General features: G+C 40.6%; 1 protein-coding gene across 1 annotated transcript; it reads right to left on the bottom strand.

Annotated features, from left to right (window-relative positions):
- Positions 1–16580: 16580 nt before the first annotated feature.
- On the bottom strand, positions 16581–20127 carry LOC104441845 (ACT domain-containing protein ACR8). Its single transcript, XM_010055090.3, has 7 exons — positions 19685–20127; positions 18938–18983; positions 18646–18760; positions 18391–18458; positions 17704–18270; positions 17505–17609; positions 16581–17399 (listed from the first exon to the last, which is right to left on the bottom strand). Exons 1-7 carry the CDS (start codon positions 19741–19743, stop codon positions 17037–17039), a joined length of 1323 nt encoding a protein of 440 aa, XP_010053392.1. The 5' UTR covers positions 19744–20127; the 3' UTR covers positions 16581–17036.
- Between the last annotated feature and the right edge of the window lie 5378 nt (positions 20128–25505).

Below are 25505 nucleotides of genomic sequence, written 5' to 3'. Positions count from 1 at the left end.
TCCTAAGACGAAAAAAAAATACATTATATATTTTTTTATTTGGGTAAAGGAAGGAAAGAAGGAAGAGAAGGGAAAATATATATATATTAATGAAACGGCCGGAATCATTGAATTTATATGGCAATTTGGAATTAAATAATTTAGTATTAGGGGGCATTGATATGTGCGTTTTGGTTTGAATCCATTGGGGGAAAAAGACCATTTTTTTTAAAAAAAAAAAAAAAAAAAGGAACCAAAAGTGGGTAGTGATAATAATAATTTCTTGTTCTTTTTTTTTGTGTTAAATTTGGGATCATGCTGGGGAGGTGGGAGAGCCGAGCTAATCAAATATTTAATACGAAAGTAATTATGATTGTAATTATTTACCAACTATAAAAAATTAGTTGGGAGGAAGGAAAGAGGGAGAGAGAGAGAGGGAGAGGGAGAGATAATGTTGATCTAGAAAAGGATAAAGGAAGGTCGCTAAAGCAAAGCAACCCCCTTTTCCCCGTCGGGTAAGAAAAATACATAATACAAACAAGGCTAATAATAACTAGGCTCCTATTAAATCCCTATGTTAGTGTAAAGCACAAGTTAAGCATTCACTCATGGACCCTTCACATGTTAAAGAATTTAGGTTATAAAGCAACTCTAAACACACGCATACACTCATCTAGTTGTAAACGCATAATTATTATTTTTGCACTAACAAAAATGTAAGGTTCACTTATTCCACGAAAAATTAATAATTTGGAAGTTATTTTCTCAAAAAAATGATTGCTTTGTATCATTTATAAAAATAAGTTAATAAAAATATTTTCATTATTCACGAAAATTTCAAATTTTAAATTATTTTTAATAATGCAAAATTTTTTATATATTAATTATTTCAAATGATTATTTAAAAAAATATTTTCCAAATCTGTTGATTTACAGGGAAACAAACATAGCATTGGTTATATTCAATTAAACCATGCAGACTCCACTTGTGAAAAAGTAGCAATGATTTCGTGATATTTTGCTCCTCCACTTTACAAAAAGATAAAATTGAAAAACCAAAGAGAAAAAGGAACAACTAGATAAAAATCACATATTTCCCATGTTAACTTTTTATTTTTTTTGGGTGGGCGGGGACAGACACGCTGCAGAGATTGGAGAAATGTGACTGTCCTGTCTGGGACTCAAGAGGTTGACTTGGTCAACTTACCTGTCAAATTTCAGATCGCCGGGGAAAAAAAATAAAAGAATAAAATAGAAATGAGAGCACCAGAAAACAAGAAAAGGAAATGACCGACGACGTTGTCGTGAAGGCTGGGATTTTAGACATATTTGGGCTCATTAAATTTCGTATGATGCTTCCGCCCAAAAAGATAATAGTAAAAAAATTGCTGGGATGCTTTTCAACTGTGAGAGAAAAGGTGCAAACTTGAAAGCTACGTACAAAGGTATTTAAAAATAAAAAATAAAAAAGAGAAAAGATCACCAAAATTCTCAAATTATACTCATTATAACACATTTATCTTCATAAAAAACTTCAAATTTGTACTGTTATAACACATTTACCTTCCATTAATACTCAGTCAGATATTTTTTTTTTTAAATAACGTCATTTTTATTTTACTTAAACTGCACGAATGCTATAATAATGTCGTTTGCTTTCTAGCGTTCATAGAAATGGGTTTTAATAGTGTCCCTTGACAAAATCTCCATGGAAAGGTAAATGCATCACACAAGTATAAATTTAGAATTTTTAGTATCACAAAAAAGTCTAGGATAAATATATCGAGGCGGATATAATTTGGAATTTTTGTGGTTTTTATTCAAATAGAAATAACAAAAATTAATGTTATTTTAGTCTTTGGCAAAAGAATTAAGACGTTAATAGGGTCTTGTTCTACGTTAAATCCTTTCACTTATACTCGAACTAAGGGAAAGAAAAGGCTAGGGGATTCTAAGAAAATTTGATAAAGTATACTTATTAAATTGTAAATTTCTTAAATTTTGGCATTAAAATAATTGGGTGGCCCTGCTTGTATATACTTAATTACATGTGACATAATTAAAGAAGGATTAACTTATACAACAAGTCTATAATGCTTACAACTTCAAAAGAAATATTAACATAGGAATAATCTTTTCACTCCGCATGCATATGTATTTTGTTATATAATATTTAGTTTATGAAAACTTATAATATAGCTATCAACTTTTTAATAGCAGTTGGTAATGGTTCCACAAAATTTCTTATGGCATCAAACTAGGAATTTTTGTATTAGAAGCTTTCTCAACTATTTGTGTCTTTGGTATGTAGATTGATGCTTTAGTGGTAAAAAATTTCAAAATACACATGATGAGGAGTGCTAACTATTTATATAGTTATCACGTTTTTATTTAATGGCCCGAACTTTTAGAATAATTGGTAATGATCTTGTAAAATATTTACACGATGATTACCCATTTTCGGCATCCAGCCTAGAATCAAGTTGCTTCCATCCGTTTTTACTTGTTTTATGTTATGGAATTGCAAATGAAATGATATTTCTTTCTTTCGGAATTCTAATCTTGGCTTTTGTCTTGCTGCATCATCGGTGGTTATATAAGTTAAATACCCGTGGACTCTTTCGGTTGAACTATAGGGACTCGATTTTTATTTTATTTTTTCCTATAATTAGAGTGCATTCCTAAACTTTGGAGCTTTTCCACAAGGACCTCGGAGAGCTCCCAGTGGGCCCACTTGGGGAAACTTCATGAAACCATAAATCCGCTCTCTATGGAGGAGGAGAATTTCAAATTCTCCATCTCCCCGTTCCCATATGGAATAATGGTCCCCAATAATTATAAAGACCCAATTTCATTAGTTTTTTAGGCATTGCAAAAAAATAAACTCTATAAGAATCCTAAGTATAATGTACGAAAGTCTATTCAATTCTAAAATTTTTCAATTTTGTTGCTCTAATTTTAAACCTTTTGATAACTCTACAATGTATTTATATTAATCAATCTTGACTAAAAATAATTGACGTGGCTATCCAATTGGTGTCAGCCATCTACGTGGCATAGCCAGCATTAATGGAGATGTATTTTTTTTTTCAAATTTTTTATTATTATTTTTAATTTTTTTAATTTTTTTTCCACCTTTGACCAGTCTTGGCTATGGCTGGCAAATGACCACAGGTGAGGTCGCCCTTGTCGACCCTTTAAATAATTTTCTTGATGGATGGGTATTACATAAGTTATAAAACAATGTTTATGCATAATATTTTCTAAGGATCCACCAAATTCCAAGCTAATTGCGTGTATCAATTGGCTAATGATGGTCTTCGTGTCAATCTAATGAGACCTACTCAGTAGATAAACAGGATCTTTACTTGCATACGAATCTTTCATGAGAGCAAATATAAATTGTCGGAGGACAGCCTTAATTTTGTACTGACAAGCGACACGTGTATGCTTACAATTTACTAATTCAAACGAGATAGTAATTAGTTAAAAGAAAAGGGTACTCTTTGTCTATATTATCTTTCATTTTTTATTTACTAGAATTAATAAAAATTTGGAGAGGGACCATGAGGGCAAGACATGCGCTTGAATGAGTACACTTGAAGTTAGTGAATCGCATGTGCCTTGCGCCATTTGGCTTCCCACTACAATCTTTTATTCATGCGATGCTTGACCATTAATTTCTATATAAATTTTGGGGACTATTATTTTAATACCATCCTGTTTATTTTTTTATTTATTATGGTGATAAATCCAATGCCCATTATCTTCTACATATTATAATAATTTTGCTTTCCGCCTTATATCAATTCTCTAGACGCAAAAAAAAGGAAAAAAGAAAGGAGAGCAGGCATGGAATAAGCTTTATAATTTTCCACGGTCGGTCAGCAGACCTAACTTATGTTTGGGTTTGTTATCTACAAATAAGTTATTGAAGGAGGGAAACGGCCTTTTTCAAATCAAATGGCACCCACTTGACCTTCAAATAAAATAAGGTTGAGACCTTATATTGCCCATCCATGTCAAGTTGCTGGTTTTTTTTTTTTATGATTACACAATATATATTATCATTTGAATTTTCTGGGGGAGCACTTCACTATCAAAATCTTAGAAGGATTGGCCTTTCAACTAAATAAATTTAAAGAGAATGTAATGTAGCTCCTTGCATTCTGGTTAGATGGTGTATAGTTAATACCTTGTTGAGGGTGAAAAATTGCTCTGCGGTATTGTGTCAAATATACTATTATTGCACTATAGAAGTTCCTTTAAAAAAAAAAAACAAGAAGAAAACTTTGGTCCAAGGTAAGATGACTATGAAGACTCGTGCGTGCTATTTGTGGGGGGTGTGTTGTTGATACGAAATCCTATTTTGAATTTGGATCTGCGTCCCTGGTTGGCTTTTGTTTATAAGTGACCAAAGGCTGAAAGAAAAATATTACGAGAATTGATTGAATGGATAATCACTTTTTTCAAACGCAGCAGAATCTGTGTTCAAATCACGGCATCTTTCAATAAGAGTAACCTTAAAAGTTACCCAATTTTTTTGTGGGTAAAGCGTTATTCAATGCATGTAGATGGCCAACATCCGTACATCCCTGGACATTATCGCTATTTGATCGGAAAAATTTTCGTGTCTCATGGACATAAAGAAAGGAAGGAGAGAATTAGTTGGTGGGAGGCATTAGTTAAGGCATGAGAACTTCATGGGTGAGTCGAGTTCTAAGTCGGCTGAATTAACCCCGACCAAGTTCGAATCGAGTATAGAGTCTTGGATACTTGAGTCGGAGACGAATTCGAGCTGTGGTAACTCTATATGGGCTCGACTTAACGCGATTATATTTCACTCCCCCTTACAACTTTGGGCCATGACTCGGCCATGTTTGTTGGGCCTTCACATTTGGACTTAAAGCGGCCCAAAATCATAGATTAGGACAAGAGGCCCATGGAACACAACAAGCAGCCCAAAACCATACTCCGGCCCATGTTTTTAAGGCCGACTAAAGTTCGCGTGAATCCAGATTTTGGGTCGGTATCACTTTACTCTTGTCTCTTAACACCTAAAGGAAAACAAGAAAATGTTATCATTTGTTTCGTTGAGAAAATGTAAGGACTTGGAGAAAGCAAAATGAAGTGTCGGGATTAACTCAGATAGCGCTTTATTTAGCAATTAATCGTGCAGAACACTAATTTCTCATCTCCTTACGGAAAAGCAAGAATTCATGCGCCCACTTTTCGATATATACATCATGCATGATTTGCAAATATCTAATTTCTTAGAATTATAATGGAATCTAATGAAAAGAGTAAGGAGTGTCTGTGAAAATCGGAGGGACAAACAAATCTCGATATAATATTCTGATTATGATTGAAATCAAAATTGGAGAATTCGACACTCTATTTGATTAGACAAAGAGAAAAATTAAATGTCGTAATCATTTTTTGGGCCTTAAAAGTCTGAAAGCAAGACTGAAGGATGGGATTAACGTTAGAAGGGATACATCCGATGGGGCCTTATCATGATGTGGCTGGTGTCGAGGGGATCGCAGACAAGGTAGGGACAGAGAGACGAAGATAAGTATAATGTACTACCGATACGAATGACGACAATTCGATCCTTTTTCAGCATTAAATAATACCAAGTTTTTTCTGTGTCTGTCCAGTGGCACGGAATCTTCTGCCTTGGAAATCATGTCCACATCAACTCAGCTAATGAAATGTGGATGAGGCCAAATGGTGCATCGAGCAAGATGGCCTAATTCCACAGTAGAATAGGAAATTAAGATGATGGTGGGGTTCGGCGGCATCAAAAAGAAATCGGGTCGATTGTATCGTGTGTGTTTTCAATCGTGGTCAAATCTCTCCGGCCACATTTTGTTGTTTTTTAAGGGTTTTAAGTAAGGAAGATTAGGTCTAAATCATGCACAAAAGGAAGAATAGTGAAGCTTGCCTAGGGTTTTATGGAGACGTGCTGGCTGACTCGGATGGAAATGATGCGAAAAAGAGCTTTCCACCTAACTAAAGAATCGCGCGTGGGATGTCAGGGTTTGTGCTTGCTCATTTAAGGAATATTTGTTGATGATTTCATTGTAATGGTGCAAGGGTTGCATTGAATGCTAAGGTCTTATTCATGACGCAACGATAATAATGCAGTGTTGGTTTCGTGACGGACAGAGGAGTAGACACTCGACATTGTCGGATGCAACGATGTTTATGTCTTGTCCTCAAGAAGAGTTTTGAGTGCACAAAAAATGCCATCTTTTCATGGAAGTTGGATGCCTTCTGTGGGTTTGCACCGGTAGGTTTGAAAGTTTGTAGGTTTATCAAAATCAAGTTGACTTCCACGTCGTACAAAAATTATTATAACAATTATATTACAATCTGACTATTCTCATCTTTTATTGTCAAATTTATGCATATCAATATTGGAAGCGGTATCACACTAAAGTCCTTGAAATAATGCGACGCACGAAGGACGATACATCATTGGACTATATTATTTGCATGCAAATTTATTGATCTGACGTATATATTGTTAACAATATCCTAGTACAGCTTTTATTTAAATGAGGGGGCGAGAAATTACTCGATTGTGAGAAATCCACGGAAAAAACAAGCCCAAGAAATATGCATCCTTTATGATGGGAGTGCTTTATATCATTAGAAGGAATTCCACCTTTTGTCCCCGCACTTTCATATTTTTTATAAGTGAGTTCTTATACTTTTTAAAGTTATAGGTCGATTTGATTAGACAAATTAAAAAAATTTGTCAACTTGGTCTAGAAAAGGCACGAAAGTTCGTGTTTATTTTATTTATTTGGGCGAAGTGGGTAGCTTGCAAGGATAGGAAAGTATCGAAATGTGAAATCTATTAATGCTTGATGGGACGCTGGAGGAAGGTGAACCTTTCGCGTCCTCAACCAGACAATCCTGCATGGCGACATATCTACGTAGATCCCTCTTGTCCCTCTTGAGAATGTCGGCTCGTAAATACTTCTCTTCTAGAAAAAGATTACATTATTCTTCCGTACACAAAAATCGCATGGGTTCAATCAGAAATCCAACACGAAATAGGAGATAATGTTTCTTCGAGTTGGATGCACAGAGGATCATCCGAACTTTAAGGGGGAAGTTAGCGATTGGGAAGATTCGCCTTTGTGGATCATTAGGAAGTTAAAGCTGTGTGAACACCTAGCAAAGAAGATTCCGTTTTGATTTAATGCTTTATTATAAACTCTATTAGAAAGAAAACCTTTTACTTTTGTCAAGAGACTATTTACTTTTCAACTGCTGAATATGTTCCCTCGCGATTTGCATTGCAGGATCTTTACTGTTATCGGATTAGCAAGGTCATACCGTCTTATGCTCCACGCAAGAATTGTCGATCTCATGAGATATATGAATTGCATACTTGGGAAATTGAATCTTTACAGGTGACTTGAAGTCCGATTCTCGCGATGCAAGTGCGCTCCAAATTGGAAGATGTCGCTCGACCTTAAAGAAGGATCCTTTCTTGGTTGGCGTTATTCTTAGGGTCGTATAATTTAAGAAGATGCTTTTGTGCATTCATTTGGCTGCCAAACAGCAGATGGTGTCGAGTCAACTTCTTGACAACGATCTTGCAAAGGCTAGAGACCAATGATTCTGCTTCAGCTAGGAATGAGCATATGTGAGTGAAAAATGTGCACATCTCTTACAAGAATGCTAGCTACCAGCCAGAGGGCATTGTTGAGGTGTGGTTCGTTCTTCTATCAACAGGATAACACAAGGGTTCAGCGGTCGCAGAAATAGTGCCTCCGAACTGTTAGATGGCTTTTATAATATGAGTTTATATTTTCTTGATATTTTGGATTCAAGCCCATAAATAATTATTGGATATGTATAATCTATTTTTCTTATAATTGAAAGATATAACAAAGAGAGGCTATATGGTAGTTATAGTGGAATTTTGTGGTAGACGAAACTTTAATTTAAAGTTAAATTAGAATAAAACCTTATGTCTCAAAGTTTCTTTCTTGCTTTTTATATTCAATTTCCTTATAATTGCACGTCATACCTTGACAAGCAGAACTCTTGTATTACATAAATTGATGAACACTTTGGTCCTAAGGTTCTGGAGAAGGGACGGCATTTCTAGTAATGGGGTGGAGAATATAAGAGATTATAGGGGTCTTTCTGCGATTAGTGGTAGTTTTGGAGTATATAATCGAATAGAAATCCTTGAACCCAATACCTTTTTGTGTATAATTTAGATCTTTTAAGCGTGATCAATGCAGCAGTTGCCAGAGGGAGTAGCCCACCCTTCTAGAACATCGTGTTTCCTTCTCCTGGGGTTTGACATCTTTAGTTTATTTTTGCTTTGGCTAAGGACATAAAATTTAATTTTATGAGATAGCTTTCAATATCTAAGCCCCACTTGACTAGTTTATGTTTATGCCAAACCATTTTGTCTGAGAAGCGAAGGCGATGGGCATTCGCACCTACTACTCCGTGGGCTTGAATATATATGACTAATCACATACAATAGGGCAAATATTATCCATGAACTTTGACTTGATTTGTAATATGGTTCATGAATTTTTAATTCGAATGTGATTCCCAAACTTTAGCTTAATTTAAAATATAGTTCTTAGACTTTTGATACATGTTCAATTTGATCTATGAACTACAATGATAAAGTTCAATGTTATTCTTGAGCTTGAATTAACTGAAGGACGGCATTAAACGTTTCTATATAAATTAGGGACTACATCGAACATGTATAAAATATTAAAGGATTATATTGAACAAATTAAAAAATTAAGAAATACATTGTATATTAAGCTAAATTTTATGAATCATATTAAATACATTAAAAGTTTTATAGACTATTTTACAAATTGAGCTGAAATTTAGGGATCATTTATGTAATTATCTCCATATGATAAACAAAATGTCCACTTCGTCCATTCCGTGCTTTATTTGATCGTGTGATTCTAGTAGTGTTAAATTACAATCGCAGCATTCACACCATAAATTACCTTTCCCTTTTTGCATTATTTTTTTCCCATTATTACATTCCCGTTCGCCCTAAGGAGACCTAAGATCGAAAAAACTTAGATAACCAAGCATAGGACGAATTAGTTGAGATACTTCCCACAGATTCGATGCCTTTCATCCACGATTCTGTAGGCGCAGCAGGATGCCGTTGCCCATTTGCTTCCTGCTTTGCCGAAGATTTTCGCTCCGTTTCATGCAATTCTTTAAGCTTTTTACGGTTGTAACCCGGCGCGTTCAGAATTACGACGTACCACCGATGACGACGACTCGTTCAGACCACGTGATATGTGGCGACCAATTCGATGACCATACAGCGGTTCTTCAGCGTGACGAAGCGACGGCGACTTTTATATGCGGCTCAAATTTATTGAAAGATGACTGTCGATCGATATATTAAATAATAGGGATTGATTGACGCAAATGAAATTAAATTAAGCTCTAAATTACCAGCTTCTGGATATTTTCTTTATTAAATTACAAAAAAAGCAAACGAGAATCGACTGATTCAGAGCTCCATGTGCATGGATTGACGAGACGGGATGAATTCTCCCATCTGGAAATGAGTCGCGAAGGGGGTTCCTGAAAAGCAGAGCCCCAGCCGTGGGGGGAGCCACGCCGAGCCGCACGTGATCACCGTACGGCTCGGCAGGATTGCCAGCTCAGCTCGCCCCGTTAGCCGGCGCACTTGGCGGCTTTTCCACGGACTCAAAAGCCTAGGACGTTGTCCTAGCGAAGGAATGTTCCTCCTTTTTTCTTCACATTTCGAGATCTTCTGCCTTTGCTAACCGCAAATCGATAATACCCTTAAATATGGGTCTATTTCGTAAAAAATACTTAATTCTTAAAAATAATTACCTATATTAGTTATGAAAATGAATCAAGGAAAAACATTTTCATCATTTAAGAAATTATTTAAATACAAATTATTATCGATGGTGGAAACAAATGATTATTTTTTTAAAATATTTTTTTGAATTATTCATTTTTTACTAAATAAATAGAGCATTAATAAAAAAACATTTTTTGTATAACCCATTCATTTCAAAATAGGAAGACATGAAAAGAGCGGTTGTTGCAATTATTTTAGATTCTCGTTAATGAGTATTCGTTGATCGCATTTTAATAAAAAAATTAATTTTGATAGATTGATTGTACATGACACGTAAGAGATAATGTATGAAAAATGATAACCTTTTTTACTTAGACATTGTTAATAAAATCCGTATTTCTAAAATACTAAAAATGATTACAATGATGAGTACCTAATTTATCGTAGTGACTCTTGAATTTGAGCAAAAATAGAACAAAAGGAGCAATTTCTACCTTTGTTCCTCAAACACGTGAGGCAGTCTAATTTATTCTGTAGGACTTGTTTCTAATTTATCGGTTATTAAATAAAATAAGAAGAAAGAGAAGCTATTAAAAGATCTATTTACCTGAAGAGAAATAATATGTAGTGGATGTCAAAATCTAATTAGAGGTATATCCCCCAATAAACTAATTAATCGTGAATATTTAATTTCCTAGATTTGTAGCATAGCTTGTGCCAATGGCACATGAATACTGCATTTCTCCATAGTTTTTTTTTTTGGTCGAAAACAAAGTTTTGCATTCATTCATTATACTAAACGAGCCTTACAAGTCAACGATGGGTAAAATTCTGAACATAGAATTTCTAAAAGGAAAAGAGGAGGATAATTCACCCAGTTTGTAGGAAGATTTTTGGACCTGTGGGAGTTTGCGAGCCAATCCATAGCTCGATTTGCTTCGCGAAGAGTATGCTCGACCGTTACAGCTATGCCCCTGACTGATTTAATAAAATGAAGCTCTTCTTTGCACTGTTCAATAATTTCTTTTATGTCCCAGGAGGATTCGGCCCGGCCCATCACAGCATCCACCGTGTTTGAACTGTCATTTTCAACTATCCATCCGTTGCTTTGGACGAAGCCTTGTCCCACGTGCATAGCTTCACTTCGGTTCAAGAACTTCAACCCCGCAATGAGCTAGGGCTTCGCGCGTCTTTGGGAGAGAGCGCCCGGATCTGCACCGCAAAGCCGTCGGCCACCATCCCCGACAAGTCGCGCAGTATACCGACAGCTGATCCTAAGAAATCGCCCAGACCCCATGCGGCATCGATGTTCAGCTTCAGTTTTTCTTGTTCCGGTGGCTTCCATCTGGTGGGTAGGTTTCGATTAGTGGGTTTTTGCCCTTTCTTGGTCTGCCATCTGCTAAATTTTACTTGTTGTGCTAGTGCTAGATCTACCATGGTTGTCGGTTGTGGGGGCTTACCGCGAAAGATCGAATCATTCCGTGCTTTCCAGATGTTCCATAGCACTTCAGCAATTTGTTCTTTTTCAGGTAAGATATCGCTCCTTTCGAAAACTTCCAGTAGCCACCTATCAAATCTTGTTATGTTGCTTGGTTTGCTGTTGATCTGGAGTCGAGGGTCTGTCCAGATTTTTTTGGTCCATTTGCAAAGAAGGAAGAGATGTTCTATTGTCTCCATATGTTTGGCGCAGAGTGTACAATAGGGGTTGGGTAGCATTTTCCTTTTATACAGGTTCTCCCTTGTCGGTATGGCATCTTGACATAGACTCCATAGAAAAATTCGCAATTTTGGGGGAATATCTAAGCTCCATATCCTTGTCCAGAGGGATCTTGGCGGCTTGAAAGAACAAGTTGCTCTGTTTTGTTATGTTTTTGTGGCATTTGAATGGTTCAAGTTGTACCCACTCTTCACAGTGTATGTCCCTAATTTATTACCGATCCAAACTAAACAGTCTTCTTTTGGAGTCGGGCTAATGGGTGTCGCAAGTATCTCGTTCGCTACTTGTTCTTCAAATAAATTCAGAATTAAATTTTCCTTCCATACCCGCAAGTCTTCATTGATGAGTTCGGCCACCATCATCTGGTTCATTTTGGTTAAGAGGGCCTCCGAGTACTCCAAACTTTAGCCATTTATCTTTCTCGATGTTGATAGATTTGCCATCCCCTACGGACCATTTAACCTCTGATTCTATGGCTTCTCTCCCCGTTAAAATGCTTTGCCATCCCCAAGACAGTCGCTGCCCTTTTCTTGCCTTCCACAAATTGCCATTTGGAAAATAAATGCCTTTCAATATTCTACTCCACAAAGTTGAGGGTGTTTTGGCTAGTCGCCAAGCTTGCTTGCCGAGCATTGCTCAGTTAAAATTTCTCAAATCTTTGAACCCCAAACCTCCCTCATCTTTTCTGGTTTTCAGTGTTTCCCAATTCTTCCAATGCAAACCCCTTTTTGAATCATTTTTCTGCCACCAAAAAGAAGCAATTCTCTTTTCTATAGCTTTGCAAATGGATATTGGCGATTTAAAAATTGACATTGCATAGTAGGGGTGAGCGGGTCCAGGGTGGGTAAGGTCTAGACCTGGACCCTGTTCCCTACCCTGTTATAACCGGTTCTCCTTTTTTGGACCCCGTTCCCTACCCCTTTTCATTGGACCCTGTTCCCGGCCCACCCTGTTTTTCCGGTCCGGGAACAGGGTTGACCCTGTTTATATTGGAACCTATTTTGCAACCGTCCATCTATACGATTTCGAATTTTATTTTAATACATGAAAAAACAACATAATTCTTTTAATTTATATTGAAATATTAAGCGTTATTAATAAATAAATTTCTACCTCATTTCGTATATATTAATCAAATCCTAAGTTGTTCACTCGAGATTAAGTCGCGATAATTTAGCAACTCTACTGAGGTTTTTCTTTGTGGATCACTCGGCAGGGGCCTTCTTCGGTCCTTGGAAAAAAGAAACAAAAAAAAAATGGAGGAAAAGCTTGAGAGTCAAGGTCAATGTTAGGAGGCAGAGGAGATGTGGGCAGCGTGGAGAGGGACGTGAGGGAGACGTGACAAGCCGGCGGGGAGAAAAGAAAAAGAAGAAATAGAACAGTGTATTGTTCATCTTCTTCACGGGCTCCCTCCGCATGCCATAGCCACCAACCGCTGCGCTGCGCGCGCGGCCGCACCACCGTGCCACCGCCGGAGCCCCTCACCGCGAGCTCGCACCGCCACTCGTCGCCCCCGCTGTGGCCGCGACGACCCGACACCTCGACCGCCCGGCTTCGCCGTCGCCCTTGCCCCCGTGAAGCCGCCACCGCACCAGCACCGCCGCTTGGCTCCTCGCGACACCAGCAACCAAGTGAAGCCGCAAGGTCGACAAGAAGGCGTACAATCCGGTTCTCAAACCGGTTCCCGAACCGGTCCGGTCGATCCGGTTCCCCGTGTGGGTAATCCCTCGGAACCGGTTCCCTGACCGGTTCAAACCGGTTCGACTTTTGGGAACCGGTTCCGGACTGGTTTCAATGGGAACCGGTTCCCAACCCTGTTTTCCGGGTGGGCGGTTCGGGAACCGGGTTTACCCGGTCCGGTTGAACACCCCTATTGCATAGTGCGAGAGAGCTTGCACAACGCTTTTTATTAGAATTTCCTTTCCTGCTTTTGAGAGTAATTTTTCTTTCCATTCTTCTAACTTCGAGTTTACTCTTGCTAAGATCCAAGTGAACATCTCCTTCTTGGACTGACCCCACTCTGTTGGTATGCCAAGATATTTTCCTGTTTTTTCTATGATTGGAACCCTGAGTTGCTGTGCTAGATTTCTTTTCAGAGATAATGGACAATTGCTGCTGAAACATACCCCTGATTTGTTTAAATTAACTGCTTGGCCCGATGCAAAACAATACTGGTTTAGAATATTGGCTAGATTTTGGCATTCCACAATAGTCCCGTTTAAGAAAAATATGGCATCATTAGCAAAGAGTAGATGAGATAGTGTAGGGCAGAACCTATTTAGCTTTATTCCCTTAATGCTTCCATCTTCGAGGGCTTTGTTCATCATCCCAGTCAAAACATTTGCCATTATGATAAATAAATATGGGGAGAGCAGGTCGCCTTGTCGAATTCCTCTTGAAGGGGTGAAATATGGGGTAGGCTCCCCATTTATCTTCACACTTAGAGACACTGTTGACACACATTTCATGATAAGAGATACCCACAGCTCACAGAAACCCATTTTCAACATGCAATCCCTCAAAAAGTCCCATTCGATTCTGTCATAGGCTTTCTGCATATCCAGTTTCAATATCGCCTTGAACTTCTTCTTCCTTTTTGCTATTCTCAATTGATGCAAGACTTCCTGAACTATTAAAATATTGTCTTGAATTTGCCTCCCTTGAACAAAAGCGCTTTGTTCAAGTTCTATTATCTTTGGAAGCCAAACCTTTAGTCTGTTTGCCATAACTTTTGATATAACTTTGTAGCTGACATTGCACAGACTAACACATATACACCATTCTAGGATATCTAAATATTATTTGAAATTAGCAATTGTCAATATGGTCGATCATGCTTTTTCCAAATTAATACTATTGCTTAAAATTTATTTATGAGCCATAGAGTGAACACAATTAGAATGGAGGTTCGTCACGTGCGATTAAAACAACCCTAATTTTGGTGACTTTTCGACTAAAATCTAGAGTCTTGGACATGGAACGGATTCATCAACGCTATCAAAAGTGGTGGATTTTCCACAAAAAAACCAGCATATTCTAATGGTGTTGCCGACCTTATGATGTGAACCCAATCGTTTCAAAACCCGCTTTCTCTCCGAGCACTCGCTAATTAATCTTATAAAGAAATCCGTTTGAACTCCATTAATCATGCTTAATAAAAAAAAAATGTGTTGGCTGCAAATAACACGAGAGAGACTGTTTATTGAAAATGAAAATCTTTTTTTAAGTAGATGTTTAAAGAGTCGCTGGAGACAACAGTTGATTAAAAAAAAAAGAATTCTTATCCTAAGCAATCCATCGATTGGTCAGCTTCAACCAAAAGGGCTGCTGGGCACCGGCAATTATTAATTAATCCATTGAAGCTAAGATCGCCATCCACAACTTCGTCTGGTCACATTTAAAAAAAAAAAAAATTGGATGGATTACCTCAAAAGGGCCAAATCCCAACCAATTTTCAACTCCAAAGATCTTCAATCTTGGGAACTGTCAACCAACGTATTTCCTCAGCACGAGACCATTTAATTAGTCTTTTTGTTACATTTCAAATCCCACTACGGGAAAGAAATCAAGTAGGTAAAAAGATTTAGAGCTTTTCATCTACCATAATCGACGGGGAGGATCGTGCACCGGGGGACCCAATGTCCGAATCTTACATAAGCCGTCGTCTCCACGTTCCTTGTCTTTGATTTTCCAATCTGCACGAGTCGAGAATTTAGGAGGGTCTGGAGATGGATCGTATCATCACGCGTTCGTGCTTTGCGCATCGAGAATCAAACCACCACTCGAAAACATTAGAAAAGAAGAGGGGAGGAAAGGAAAGTCCACGTGTGTCGGTTTTGCAGATGTCTTGTGAAATTTGATAATTGTCATCGAATGCGATGGTTGGCTTTCGCGAGATTTGAAAAGGTGCGCATTCAATTGGCTAGATGATGGTTCTTGGTCACCTAACTCTTCCAAATCGATTCAATTCGCAAGCACCGAAGTGGAGCCACCGAAGAAAAGTCAGATGAGGCGATGTTCTACTTCTAGAATTTAGTGGAATTTCTAAGATTTCGTGTTTGAATTTAGGGCAGCCTCCGAAAGAACTTGCAATTATAGCCCTTTGTTCATGCCCCAGCGACCGGCTTTAAAGAAGACTTTCTGTTCCGGTTGCGGAACAAGGGAAAGGATTGTCGGGGTCTTAGGTTGTACCGAGTCAAAGCAAAATTGCGTTTTTTTCTCCTGGTTGGAGGGGGTCATCGGGTTGTTGAAAGTCCAAGTCTTTCTTTCACACACAAGTCGCTTCGAATTTCAGTCTCATGGGGCTTGTCGAGAATTACATGTCTCCTTCTTTTAAAGAGGTATAGTTATTTAGCGAGGCTCCACCGCGGCAGGGGTGGCGGCGCTTTCTTTCCTACGGCGGCTCGCTGACAAAAAGGCTACCCTTTTCTTAACGGACAGGGAAAAACGACCCGAGATATAGCTTCTCTATTAATCCATCTCAAAGGGCACTCCCAAAGGAAAGCAACCCACTAGCCGATGCCTTGCGAAAAGCGACATGAAAGTGAAGTGTATGCCCCCGATGCGGCCGAACGCAAAAAGGAACGATCCAAAAGCAAAACTTGGGAGATGAATTTCGATCGAAAGGGGATCGAACTACTTCTCCTCGCTTAAACAAAGCGGAGAACGTAAGGTACAAGATTAGGTTATAAGATGGGAGTTTTTGCCTTTTTCCCCAAGTCATCCTCCCCCCTAAATGACACGGGTCAACCGAGGCGACCCCAAGGATTTTCAGTTGCCTCGGCTGGACCACCGCACCATTGCGGTCTCGTCCCATTCGCCCGCGTCTCTCGTACATTCTCGCGTTTACACCTAAAGCCTAAAAGATTAGTGCCAGCTAGATAACACGGAGGCGGCAACAGCAGTGACTTTTACTTTACTTCTCCGCCAAAACATCGTCCATTTCCGAAATCTTTTAATACCCCCTCGTAATGTATAATAATCATAGCATGACAGAGAGAGAGACAGGGAGAGAGACAGAGACAGCCCAACAATGCTAAATTGCTGTAGGAAACTGTACAAACTATGGACTGTACCGAATCATTCTGGTATCCAACAACTCTTCCTCCCGCCCGCCCGCCAGCAATTACAACCTATTTACAAAGGACAAAGCCCTTTTCCCACCACCCGTTTTGGTCCCTCCCTCCCTCCTCAAGGAATTCAAATATCCCACAGATTTACAAAGCCATCGTTTCGAAGATGGTGGAGCTGTCCCTATGGAACTGTACATATTTATGGGGGACGGTCTCTATCTACCCTCGAACCAACCCCAACCCAACTCTTAACTAACGACTATACTATATCACCAAATTCCACCTCCCCAACTATTTACAACGCTGCACATGGACCCCCCAACTCCCCAACCCAATCAAAGTTCAGAAGCAAAGAATATGCGCCACTGCCACTAGATTCGCCCTTTATGCCCTGCTCCTCACTTCAAGAATATGACCTGATCAAGCCCAAATGGTACAGATTCCTTCTGACCATGCTTCCAAGTGACCACAGAACCGCCCCGGCTACCCCAACCGCCTCCTCTTCCCGCTCCGCCTTCTCATCATACAGTAATGGCAGTTCCTTGACTTGCAAATCAGCGAACCCAATCCTGTGCCTCACGGCTTCAATGATCTTTGGATCCGCAGGGTTTCCCAGCGCATCAGTCACGTAGAAGATGTTGAGTACAGTGTCCATTGTTGTAGAGATTTCCGCCCTGGTGACATTGAGGCCGTTTTCACGGAATGTTCGCGTCACTTCGGCCAAGAGACCCACCCTATCTGCTGTACATAGCTCTAATCTCACACCCTGCAAAACAATCAAGCATAACAAGCGCACTTATTAGGCAACCAGAGTCAAGAGAGTGATAAGAAAGTCGATGTGACAGGCAAACGAGAGAAATAAGAACAATACCTTTGACGCTCTTCTCTCGACTGATGCTTGTAGACATTGAACTACCCGCTGCCTTTCAGGTTCAGAACTAATTGGGGTTCCATCCATGTGCCTAATCAAGAATTCCTGAGACCAAATCAGTGAAACCAGAGTCAAACAACCTACCCATAATCATAATTTCGAGGAAATTATATCAGAGGATTGACAATCATGCACCAACCATATTTGCCTTGTCTTCTGCAGTATTCACGGTCGCATGGAAGACAACATACTCCATGTCCGTAAGGGTGCAAACAACATCAAACAAAAGCTTCGTCCTATCTTTACACTGAACGTTCACTACCGAGTAACCCCTTTCTGCCCAATTCTGTACAGTTACGATGGGAGAATCAGCAGTGAGCTGCAAGATCGGCTTCCTCTCATAATCGCGGTCTGCAAACATCATTTGATGTAACCTCCTCTCGGTGTGTGTCACTGCCATCGACACTGTAGTCTTGGCGCTCCTAATGTCATTATCTCCTTTCAGGACATGTTTTAATCTTGCCTCGATCCTATTTATGTGCTGAGAGTCCTCGATGGGGGAACCGGAATTACAGTCCTTCACGTAAATCAGCGAAGCTATCCTTCCATTGTGAGTCCACACCTTTGCTTCCACGACATTACACTGCAAGTCGGCGAGAACAGCAAAGACCTCTGAGAGCAGACCAACGCGGTCCGTTCCGGTCAGCTCGAGTGCTGTCAGTCTTCTGTTATCATTGGCCCTTCTATAATAAATGGTGCCGAGCGACTGAAACGTACAAGGAAAATAATCAACTTCCAAGACAAGTTTGCGAAACATCGATAACCCACAATTAATCAAGCAGCAGCAACATAAATGTCTTAAACAGGACTTGATTCGGCAAATCACCTGCTCGATGTAGCTAATTTCGCTTTGGTCAGTTAATTTGTTTCCGTTCTGATCAGTCACGTGGAAGACTGCAGGCACAAAGAAGATCCAAGGGGCAAGAAGGGTCAGAGAAGTTTCTCATGACAGCATCGAGCGAGGAAATAACCCAACTATAGTACACACGCTTTGAGGCGCACATTAGCAAGAATGAACTCCATAACGAACTGTTGTTAAAGCGAAAAAGAAAAAGAAAAAAAAGGAGCAAGTTTGACTCACCATCCATGAACCATCTTCCATCACAGGAGATGTAAGCCTTCTTGATCGAAAGGTTCAGATCCGTGATGACCTGAACAGCCTCCAATAGAATCCCATGATTTCTGGCACTATCGACCTGAACGACCCCAGCGAAAAGACGATCCACAGTCAAATTTTTTTTTTTTGTTTTGCTTTTGTTTTCGAGCCGACGAAAAAGGACAACGAAAAAGAAGGGCATTTCATCATTTCTCGACGGGTCTATTTTGTCCGAAAGTCCCCTCTTTTTCCTCTAAATGGTTTCGTGGAAGCATACCTTAACAACAGTGGCCCTGGAGCAAACGCTATTATCGATCACGACCCTGTGAGCAAGGAAAAAACACGGGAGAGGTCAATTCGCGGAAAATTTGCTTTTTGAAACTTCAAAATTCCCAAACGAAGAAGCACGTCGCCGAAAAGTTTACACGCGAAAAACGAAAAGAAAAAAAGGGGAAAAAGGGAGAAAATATTAAAGGTAATTAATGAAGGGAGATTGTAACTTAGGACATGGAGGGTCATGAGTTGTTGCGAGATTTCGTGGTGTCATAAGAGTTTCCAAACGAGAGAAGATATCGAGATGAGCTCAAATCGGTAAGAAATAGGCGAAATAATTAAGGGAAGAACAACGAGTGCCCGGATATCGAAGTAAGAAAAGGAAAATGGGGATTACGGTGCGAGAAAATGGCGCAAGATGGAATTCGTCCACACAACCGTGGACGGAAAGAACGAGATTATGCAGAGAAAGCAAAAACGAAGAGAGACCCACAAAAATCACGGCGAAGGAAACGAAATTTGGCAGTTGAACACCAGAAGCGAAGTCACTTGTCCGGAAGAGAAGGACCCGAGCGGCGGAACTTGGAAACGCAAAAGGGAAAGCGACGGACCCTGAGAAATCTTCACGGCAAAAAATAAACTGAACAACGAAACCAGAGCCTCCGCGCTTCCGCGGGGGGGAGGAAAATTGGGCACGAAAAACAGGACGCAGCTTTCGAGCTTGCGGGAAACGAAGAGGAAGAAACCCAACCTCGGAGTATTCATTCGGAAGACGAGCTTCTCGTACTCGTCCAAGACAGGCCACTCCATCTCGCACGGTCAAAGCTAGCTAGCCACCCACCACCACAACAGCCTTCGCGTTAAGCCTCCGCAGCACCTCGGGCGCAACGCGAGCGACCCCCTCCCAAAACGAACCGCCGGCCGAAACGACGAGCGACTCGGCAACGGCGGCGGCGGCGAATAAGGAAAAAGCCGGAGCGCAACAAAGAAGAACTCGAGACAGCTCCGAACGACGCCGGACGAGCTCCTTTCTTCTCCCGCCGGTCCGCGCTTATGCCTTGGGTGGAATCGCCATGAAAGTAGGCCGCTTCGCTTCGCCAATCCCCCTCACTCTTCTCTTTCTCCCTCTGGTTTGAAAGCGCATAAAGCGTGCCCTCTCTCCTCGGTCTTTAACTTAGCTCGCTCCCCATCTGCCCCCCTCTCGATATATATATTTATTATCTTTTTACTTATTTATCTATTCGTTTTATTTTTATAATCTAACCTTTTTCCCTTTCGGTTTTCATCAACAGAAGAAAAGAAAAAAAGGGAAAATGGAGAGAGAAAAACGCCCACACGCAAAGAGGCGTTAACTCCAGAGAGAGAGAGAGAGACTGCCCGAATAGACTGCCCGGGCGTGCTGACCCGCTCGGAATTCCCTCTTTACGAGATTCAAAACGCGAAGGGGGAAGGGGGGCGGAGTCGTTAGGTCAACCGTCCATGCCGCCACGTGTCGGTGGCGGGGCCTCCGTTCTAGGGGCCGGTTCGAATCGTCCAGCTCGGACGCCACCTGCGCCTTCGCCTTTGCGTGGTCTCGACTCAACAGAAGCCGGGCGAATCCACTCGCGTGGGGACTCGCGGAGGCGAAAAGTCAATTTTCACGGGGGCCGGAGTTTATACCGCGGGCCCATTTTCCAGCCGGCAAACAATTTTTATTCTTACAATTTTTTCTTCGCGGGGATAAAAAAGTTTTTCCACGGTGATCGTCGGCGTTCGACGTGGCGATCCGGCTTCCCTCATCATCGCCGGGCTGCGGCGGCAGCAGGAGCTCGAGCGATCGATGAAGCCGGACACTAGAGGGACGTCTCATGTCGCGAGAGATCAGTATGATTTGCGGCTGCGATTGCTCCGGGAGGATTGAAAGGGATGGTTCCCCCGACGGTGGGGCCCGCCGGAGTCGGGTCTGGCTTGCTGATCAAGTCTTTGACGCGCCGACCGGGGAGGGAGATGGTGACGTCCGCAGGTGACGAACGCCCCGCATCTCGTACCCCCTCCCCCCTATTTTTTCCTCTGCTCCGTCGTATGGGTCGGTTCACCTTTATATTCCTATCTCGGTCGGCATTAATTGCGTCATTATTCCATCATGTTTAATGAATTCTTTACGCCCGATCGCGATCGCGACGATCTTTATTCCCCGCCCGCCCGACCGCCCCGCCCAACTTATCCGCCCCGTCGCCGATTCCCGATTCGTTTTTTTATTTGTAAATCGCCGCTTTTTGTTATTTTATATCATTTGTTTAAAAGCTGGGATCGATTAGCCTCCGCGGTTTGTGGGGGCCGGCGGCGCGGAGGGCAGATTGGTCATTGCGCAAGCGAAAGCTGCCCGTCGGGGTCGCATTTAATTGGTCGGGTAGGGGACACGACCCGGAAGTGGTGCGCGTGGTACGACGAGGGAGGCGGAGCTTCGAAATCTTTTCGAGTCCGGGACGTGTCGGATGGAGGTATGATTCCGGATGAAATGTCAATTAAGTTTCGTACTCGTCACTCGTTATTTTTATAAAAAAGAAAAAAATTTAATTATTCTGAAGTGATGTGCTTGAATAAGGTCGGGTGCCGTACTGTCCGAAATATTGAAAAAAAGAAACCTTCGGATGCATGCACTATGAAAAGTTAACAACTTTTTTTATGCCAGTCGTTTGAACGAGTATTTCGGTCGTACTATCTACAGAAATCTTTGTTTTAGGGTAACAAACAACTTCAAAAAGTGAAAAGAGAGAGCGTTTGGATTCAAGTTTACTTTTCCCTTTTTTGAATAGAGCTTTCTTAGCTCGGAACACCTACAAGTTTTCGCAACATGGAGATTTAAATCCATGGATTCACATAAGATTTCTTCCAAGCTCGTTAAACTTTGAAAAAAATAGTAAATTCTTGCAGGAAAATAAAAGATTACTTTTTTTAACAAAGGAAAAAAGCAAGCAAGCACGCACGCCCTTAGATTTCTAATGACGTACAAAATCGCTGCACTTCTTTTTTTCCTCGATTTCAACGTCTTCATAATAGGACCTCCTTTTCAGTACCGCGGCTTGACGAGTACGGTAGGAGTTTCACTGGTAATATGAGCTAAAATTCCCGGACGTAAGGCAAGGTCACGAATTTGAACCTACTTGTGGTAGCATATTGCGTATTCAACACGCACGTATAAATACGGCCCCCCGTGCGCACCGGTGCGCACTCGTCGTCTTTGGACCGTACTCGTTGTTGCGCGATCAACGCAGCGGCTCCAAATTCCACGAACGACGTGTCGATCGCAAAAAGCAAAAGGAGAGAATAGTTCGTCCAGCGTTGAAGTTTGAAAGCGTGCCCTAGCCATTAGCCATTAGCCGTAGCCATTAGCCATAGCCAGTAGCCTCGACCGCCGTCCAGCTCCGGCCCTTTCGACGTTGCCCGTCCTTCCTTCGTATGGCGGGAAGCCGTTGATGTTCCCGCCCCATCGGACGGGGTGTCGTTGGTCCCCGAAGCATCCGGATCCGAGGAGAAGTCAAACCATCGGTATTTGACTTGCTTGTGGTCCCCCCACTCGATTGACGTGGATAGCACACTGATTTTTCTCCCCCTTATTCTCTTTTTGAATCTTGAATATTCAAATTTTCTTTTACGTTCTTCCCACTCTTGATATTTTCTTTTTTACCATAATGAAAGGAACGGAAAAGGTGATTAGAAACCGTCGGTTTCCTCCGAGCCTTAAAGTAAAAGTCCTAATACTGTTACTGAATATTTTAATTCGATGAATCAATCACCGTAACTTTATCAAGATACTAACAGTCAAAAATATTTTCAGATAAAATATATATGAGTATACATCCAAAAGTTCGAGATTAGCGGGCCATCATGGTTCCATCAAAATATTTATAGCCAAAAATCTCTCCACACGAGATGTTTTTATGCAAAGTAATGCAGTTTATTCAAAGGTTCATTCGAGATTTGATTTGAATACATGATCTCGTGAAAAGACAAGTGACCCTTTTACTAGCTTGCCAAGACAAGACAGGAGGACAAAGAGTTGCAAGAAGAACTTGACTCCATCAAACCTCATCATAGTTCAGACAACAATTTCATTCACGTTCCGATGCACTATGTTTCATTTGCTAACTAAGCCTTCATTGCAGCTTCGAGTGCTCGAAAATTACTTATTGAGGGCGGGGCATCTCGATCACACCATCCACGCGGGGCAAGCTCTCGCGTTAAAAAGATTGCGGTGCTCGCGAGAGCGGCGATTCAAACTCGATGCTTTGAGCGAGAAAAAAATGAATGTGTTCATGCGTTCGGGCAAGCCTCTTTCAAATTGGAACCGCGGAATCGGACATTAATCTGGTTCACGTGTCGCATGTTGAGTAGCAAAGTGAGAAAAAAAAATCCGAAGAATGAATGCAGTCGGCCGAGATTTTTGAAATAGGACGCCTTTCGGTCCCCACGTTGGAGGTGGGCCCCGCGCCCTTTCAGGAAAGATCCAGGTGGTCCAATGACATCTCTCGTGTCGCTCCATACGTGGCCTCTCTGTTTTTAGCCGCCTCTCGGGGCTTCGAAAATCTTGGCGCCAGATGCTTTGCGACGGATTTTCTTGGAGGGGCTCTTGGCGGGAATTTGGCTTTTTGGAACGTTCTTTAAGTGATAGGGAATCGATCTCACTCTTCACCTCGGGATCTTCGTAAACATCTGGCGCCAAATTTATAGGACAGGAACAAGAACATGAAGTGTTGTTAGCCATGATCACATTCACGTTTATGTCATCATGCGCGGAATCGTCGTTGATTGCTCGTGGTAGCAATTGTAATGTCTGACCATTCTTCTCGATCTATAGAAGCCAGAAAAGTGAAACAGTCTAGTTCATAAGTGTATGAACATGAAGGCGTGAGCTAGACTGGCAGAAGTAGCCGATTCATCAATATGTATGTGATGATCCATATGTAGCGTTAAATCCAAGTCAATTTTCCGTACGACCTAGTTCCCAAGTTCCATAAGCCAAACCGTGCACATAGTAGTGCATCGAGATATATGGGTTGATAATGAAATCTCAAATGGTGATGAGGCACCTCTTAATGAGGAGTAGACTTGTCAAAATGATAGATTGAGTCGAGTCGAAAATGGTCCAATTTTAATTGACCCATTTAATCTGTTTTGATTTATTTTTATGCAATACAAAAATAAACACTTACCAAACCTCACCTATACTTCCATCTTTTAATCTAACTTATCAAAATGTATACCCAAACTGAGATAAGAGTGTGGGGTGAGCAAATGTGAGATCCAGTGAAGGGAGAGAGTGAATAAAAAGTCATATAAGTGAGTTTAGTTTAAGTGAACTCATGCTCATACTATTTCAGGCTTTACAATTTTAAATCCATCTATTTGATAAGATTGATAATATTATTGATAAACCATCGGAAGATTATATTAGAGTATGCTTTGATTATGCCATCGGACAATTAGATTAGAGTATGATTTGATTATGCTATCGAAAGATTACATTAGAGTGATAGATATGATTTGATTCCGATTATTCCAATTGCAAATAAATTAATCCGATCAATCTGTCAGATTAGATATTCGGAATATAGAATAGGAAATTTAGTTGTCTTCTTAATATAAATAGCATTATGTATTATAGAATAATAGTGTGTATTATGGCTTTTAGTGAAAATATTCTTCTCCTGGGAAATTTAGCTTTGAATCGTTGTTTTCTTGAATCCTCTTATTTTCTTCATGGTATTAGAGCTTGATACTGAGAGCCAGTTTTATCATATTTGTCTTCATCATTTTCCTTGAGTTCATCTATTCTTCGTCTACACAATCACGGCGGAAAATCCAAAATGGAGATACCCATATCCGATACACGTAAATCTCTCAAACTTTGTGACTATCAAACTTTCTAAATGAAATTTTCTTCTATGGCAAACACAATTTCTTCACTTCATTAGAAGTCAGGATCTATTGGGTTTCATCAATGGTCAAATTCAACCTCCACCATTCAGAATCTTACACACGGAAGGGGAAAATTTTGAAGATGTCCTTAATCCAGAGTATCAGCAATGGTATTGTATGGACCAACTTGTGTCGTCATGGATCACTAGATCCATGTCTAAGGATGTGCTGGGAATCATAATCGGTCTTGAATCGGCTTTTGAGGTATGAAATACATTATGTAATAGTTTTACTCAGAGATCTGTGGCCAAAGAATTCGAATTAAGGGGTAAGCTTCAATCTTGTCAAAAGTGTAATAGGCCATTAACCGAGTATTTACGTGAGTTCAAATTGATTTGTGACCAGTTAAACGTGACTGGGAAACCGGTCGATAAAATCACAAAGGTCTTTGGTGTTTTAGAGGGTCTTGAAAGTGACTATGAGACGTTTAAGACAACTACATATTGTCTCAAACCTGAGCCAAGCTACGAAGACGTTATTGCTCAGCTCGAAAGATATGAAGTGCGACATAAAAATTATCTGTTGAATCAAATAAACCCTATTTTGGCATTAACTGGTGAAAAGACTGATCAGTCGAAATTGAGTAGTGAGGCTGATTCGGGTTCATTTAATTC

Source organism: Eucalyptus grandis, chromosome 4 (genome assembly GCF_016545825.1).
Source record: "Eucalyptus grandis isolate ANBG69807.140 chromosome 4, ASM1654582v1, whole genome shotgun sequence".
Lineage (NCBI taxonomy): Eukaryota > Viridiplantae > Streptophyta > Magnoliopsida > Myrtales > Myrtaceae > Eucalyptus > Eucalyptus grandis.
The sequence above is the reverse complement of the archived record's forward strand: the minus strand, read 5'-3'. Positions and strand labels throughout refer to the sequence as shown.

What these genes read in the sequence shown, in the direction of transcription:
- LOC104441845 (XM_010055090.3), bottom strand. Translation starts at nt 19,743, where the DNA reads ATGGAGTGGCCTGTCTTGGACGAGTACGAGAAGCTCGTCTTCCGAATG. An exon ending in TTCCGAATGAATACTCCGAG is followed by an intron (nt 18,984 to 19,684) that starts GTTGGGTTTCTT and finishes CCTTGCTCACAG; the next exon opens with GGTCGTGATCGATAATAGCG. An exon ending in TGGAAGATGGTTCATGGATG is followed by an intron (nt 18,459 to 18,645) that starts GTGAGTCAAACT and finishes TTGTGCCTGCAG; the next exon opens with TCTTCCACGTGACTGATCAG.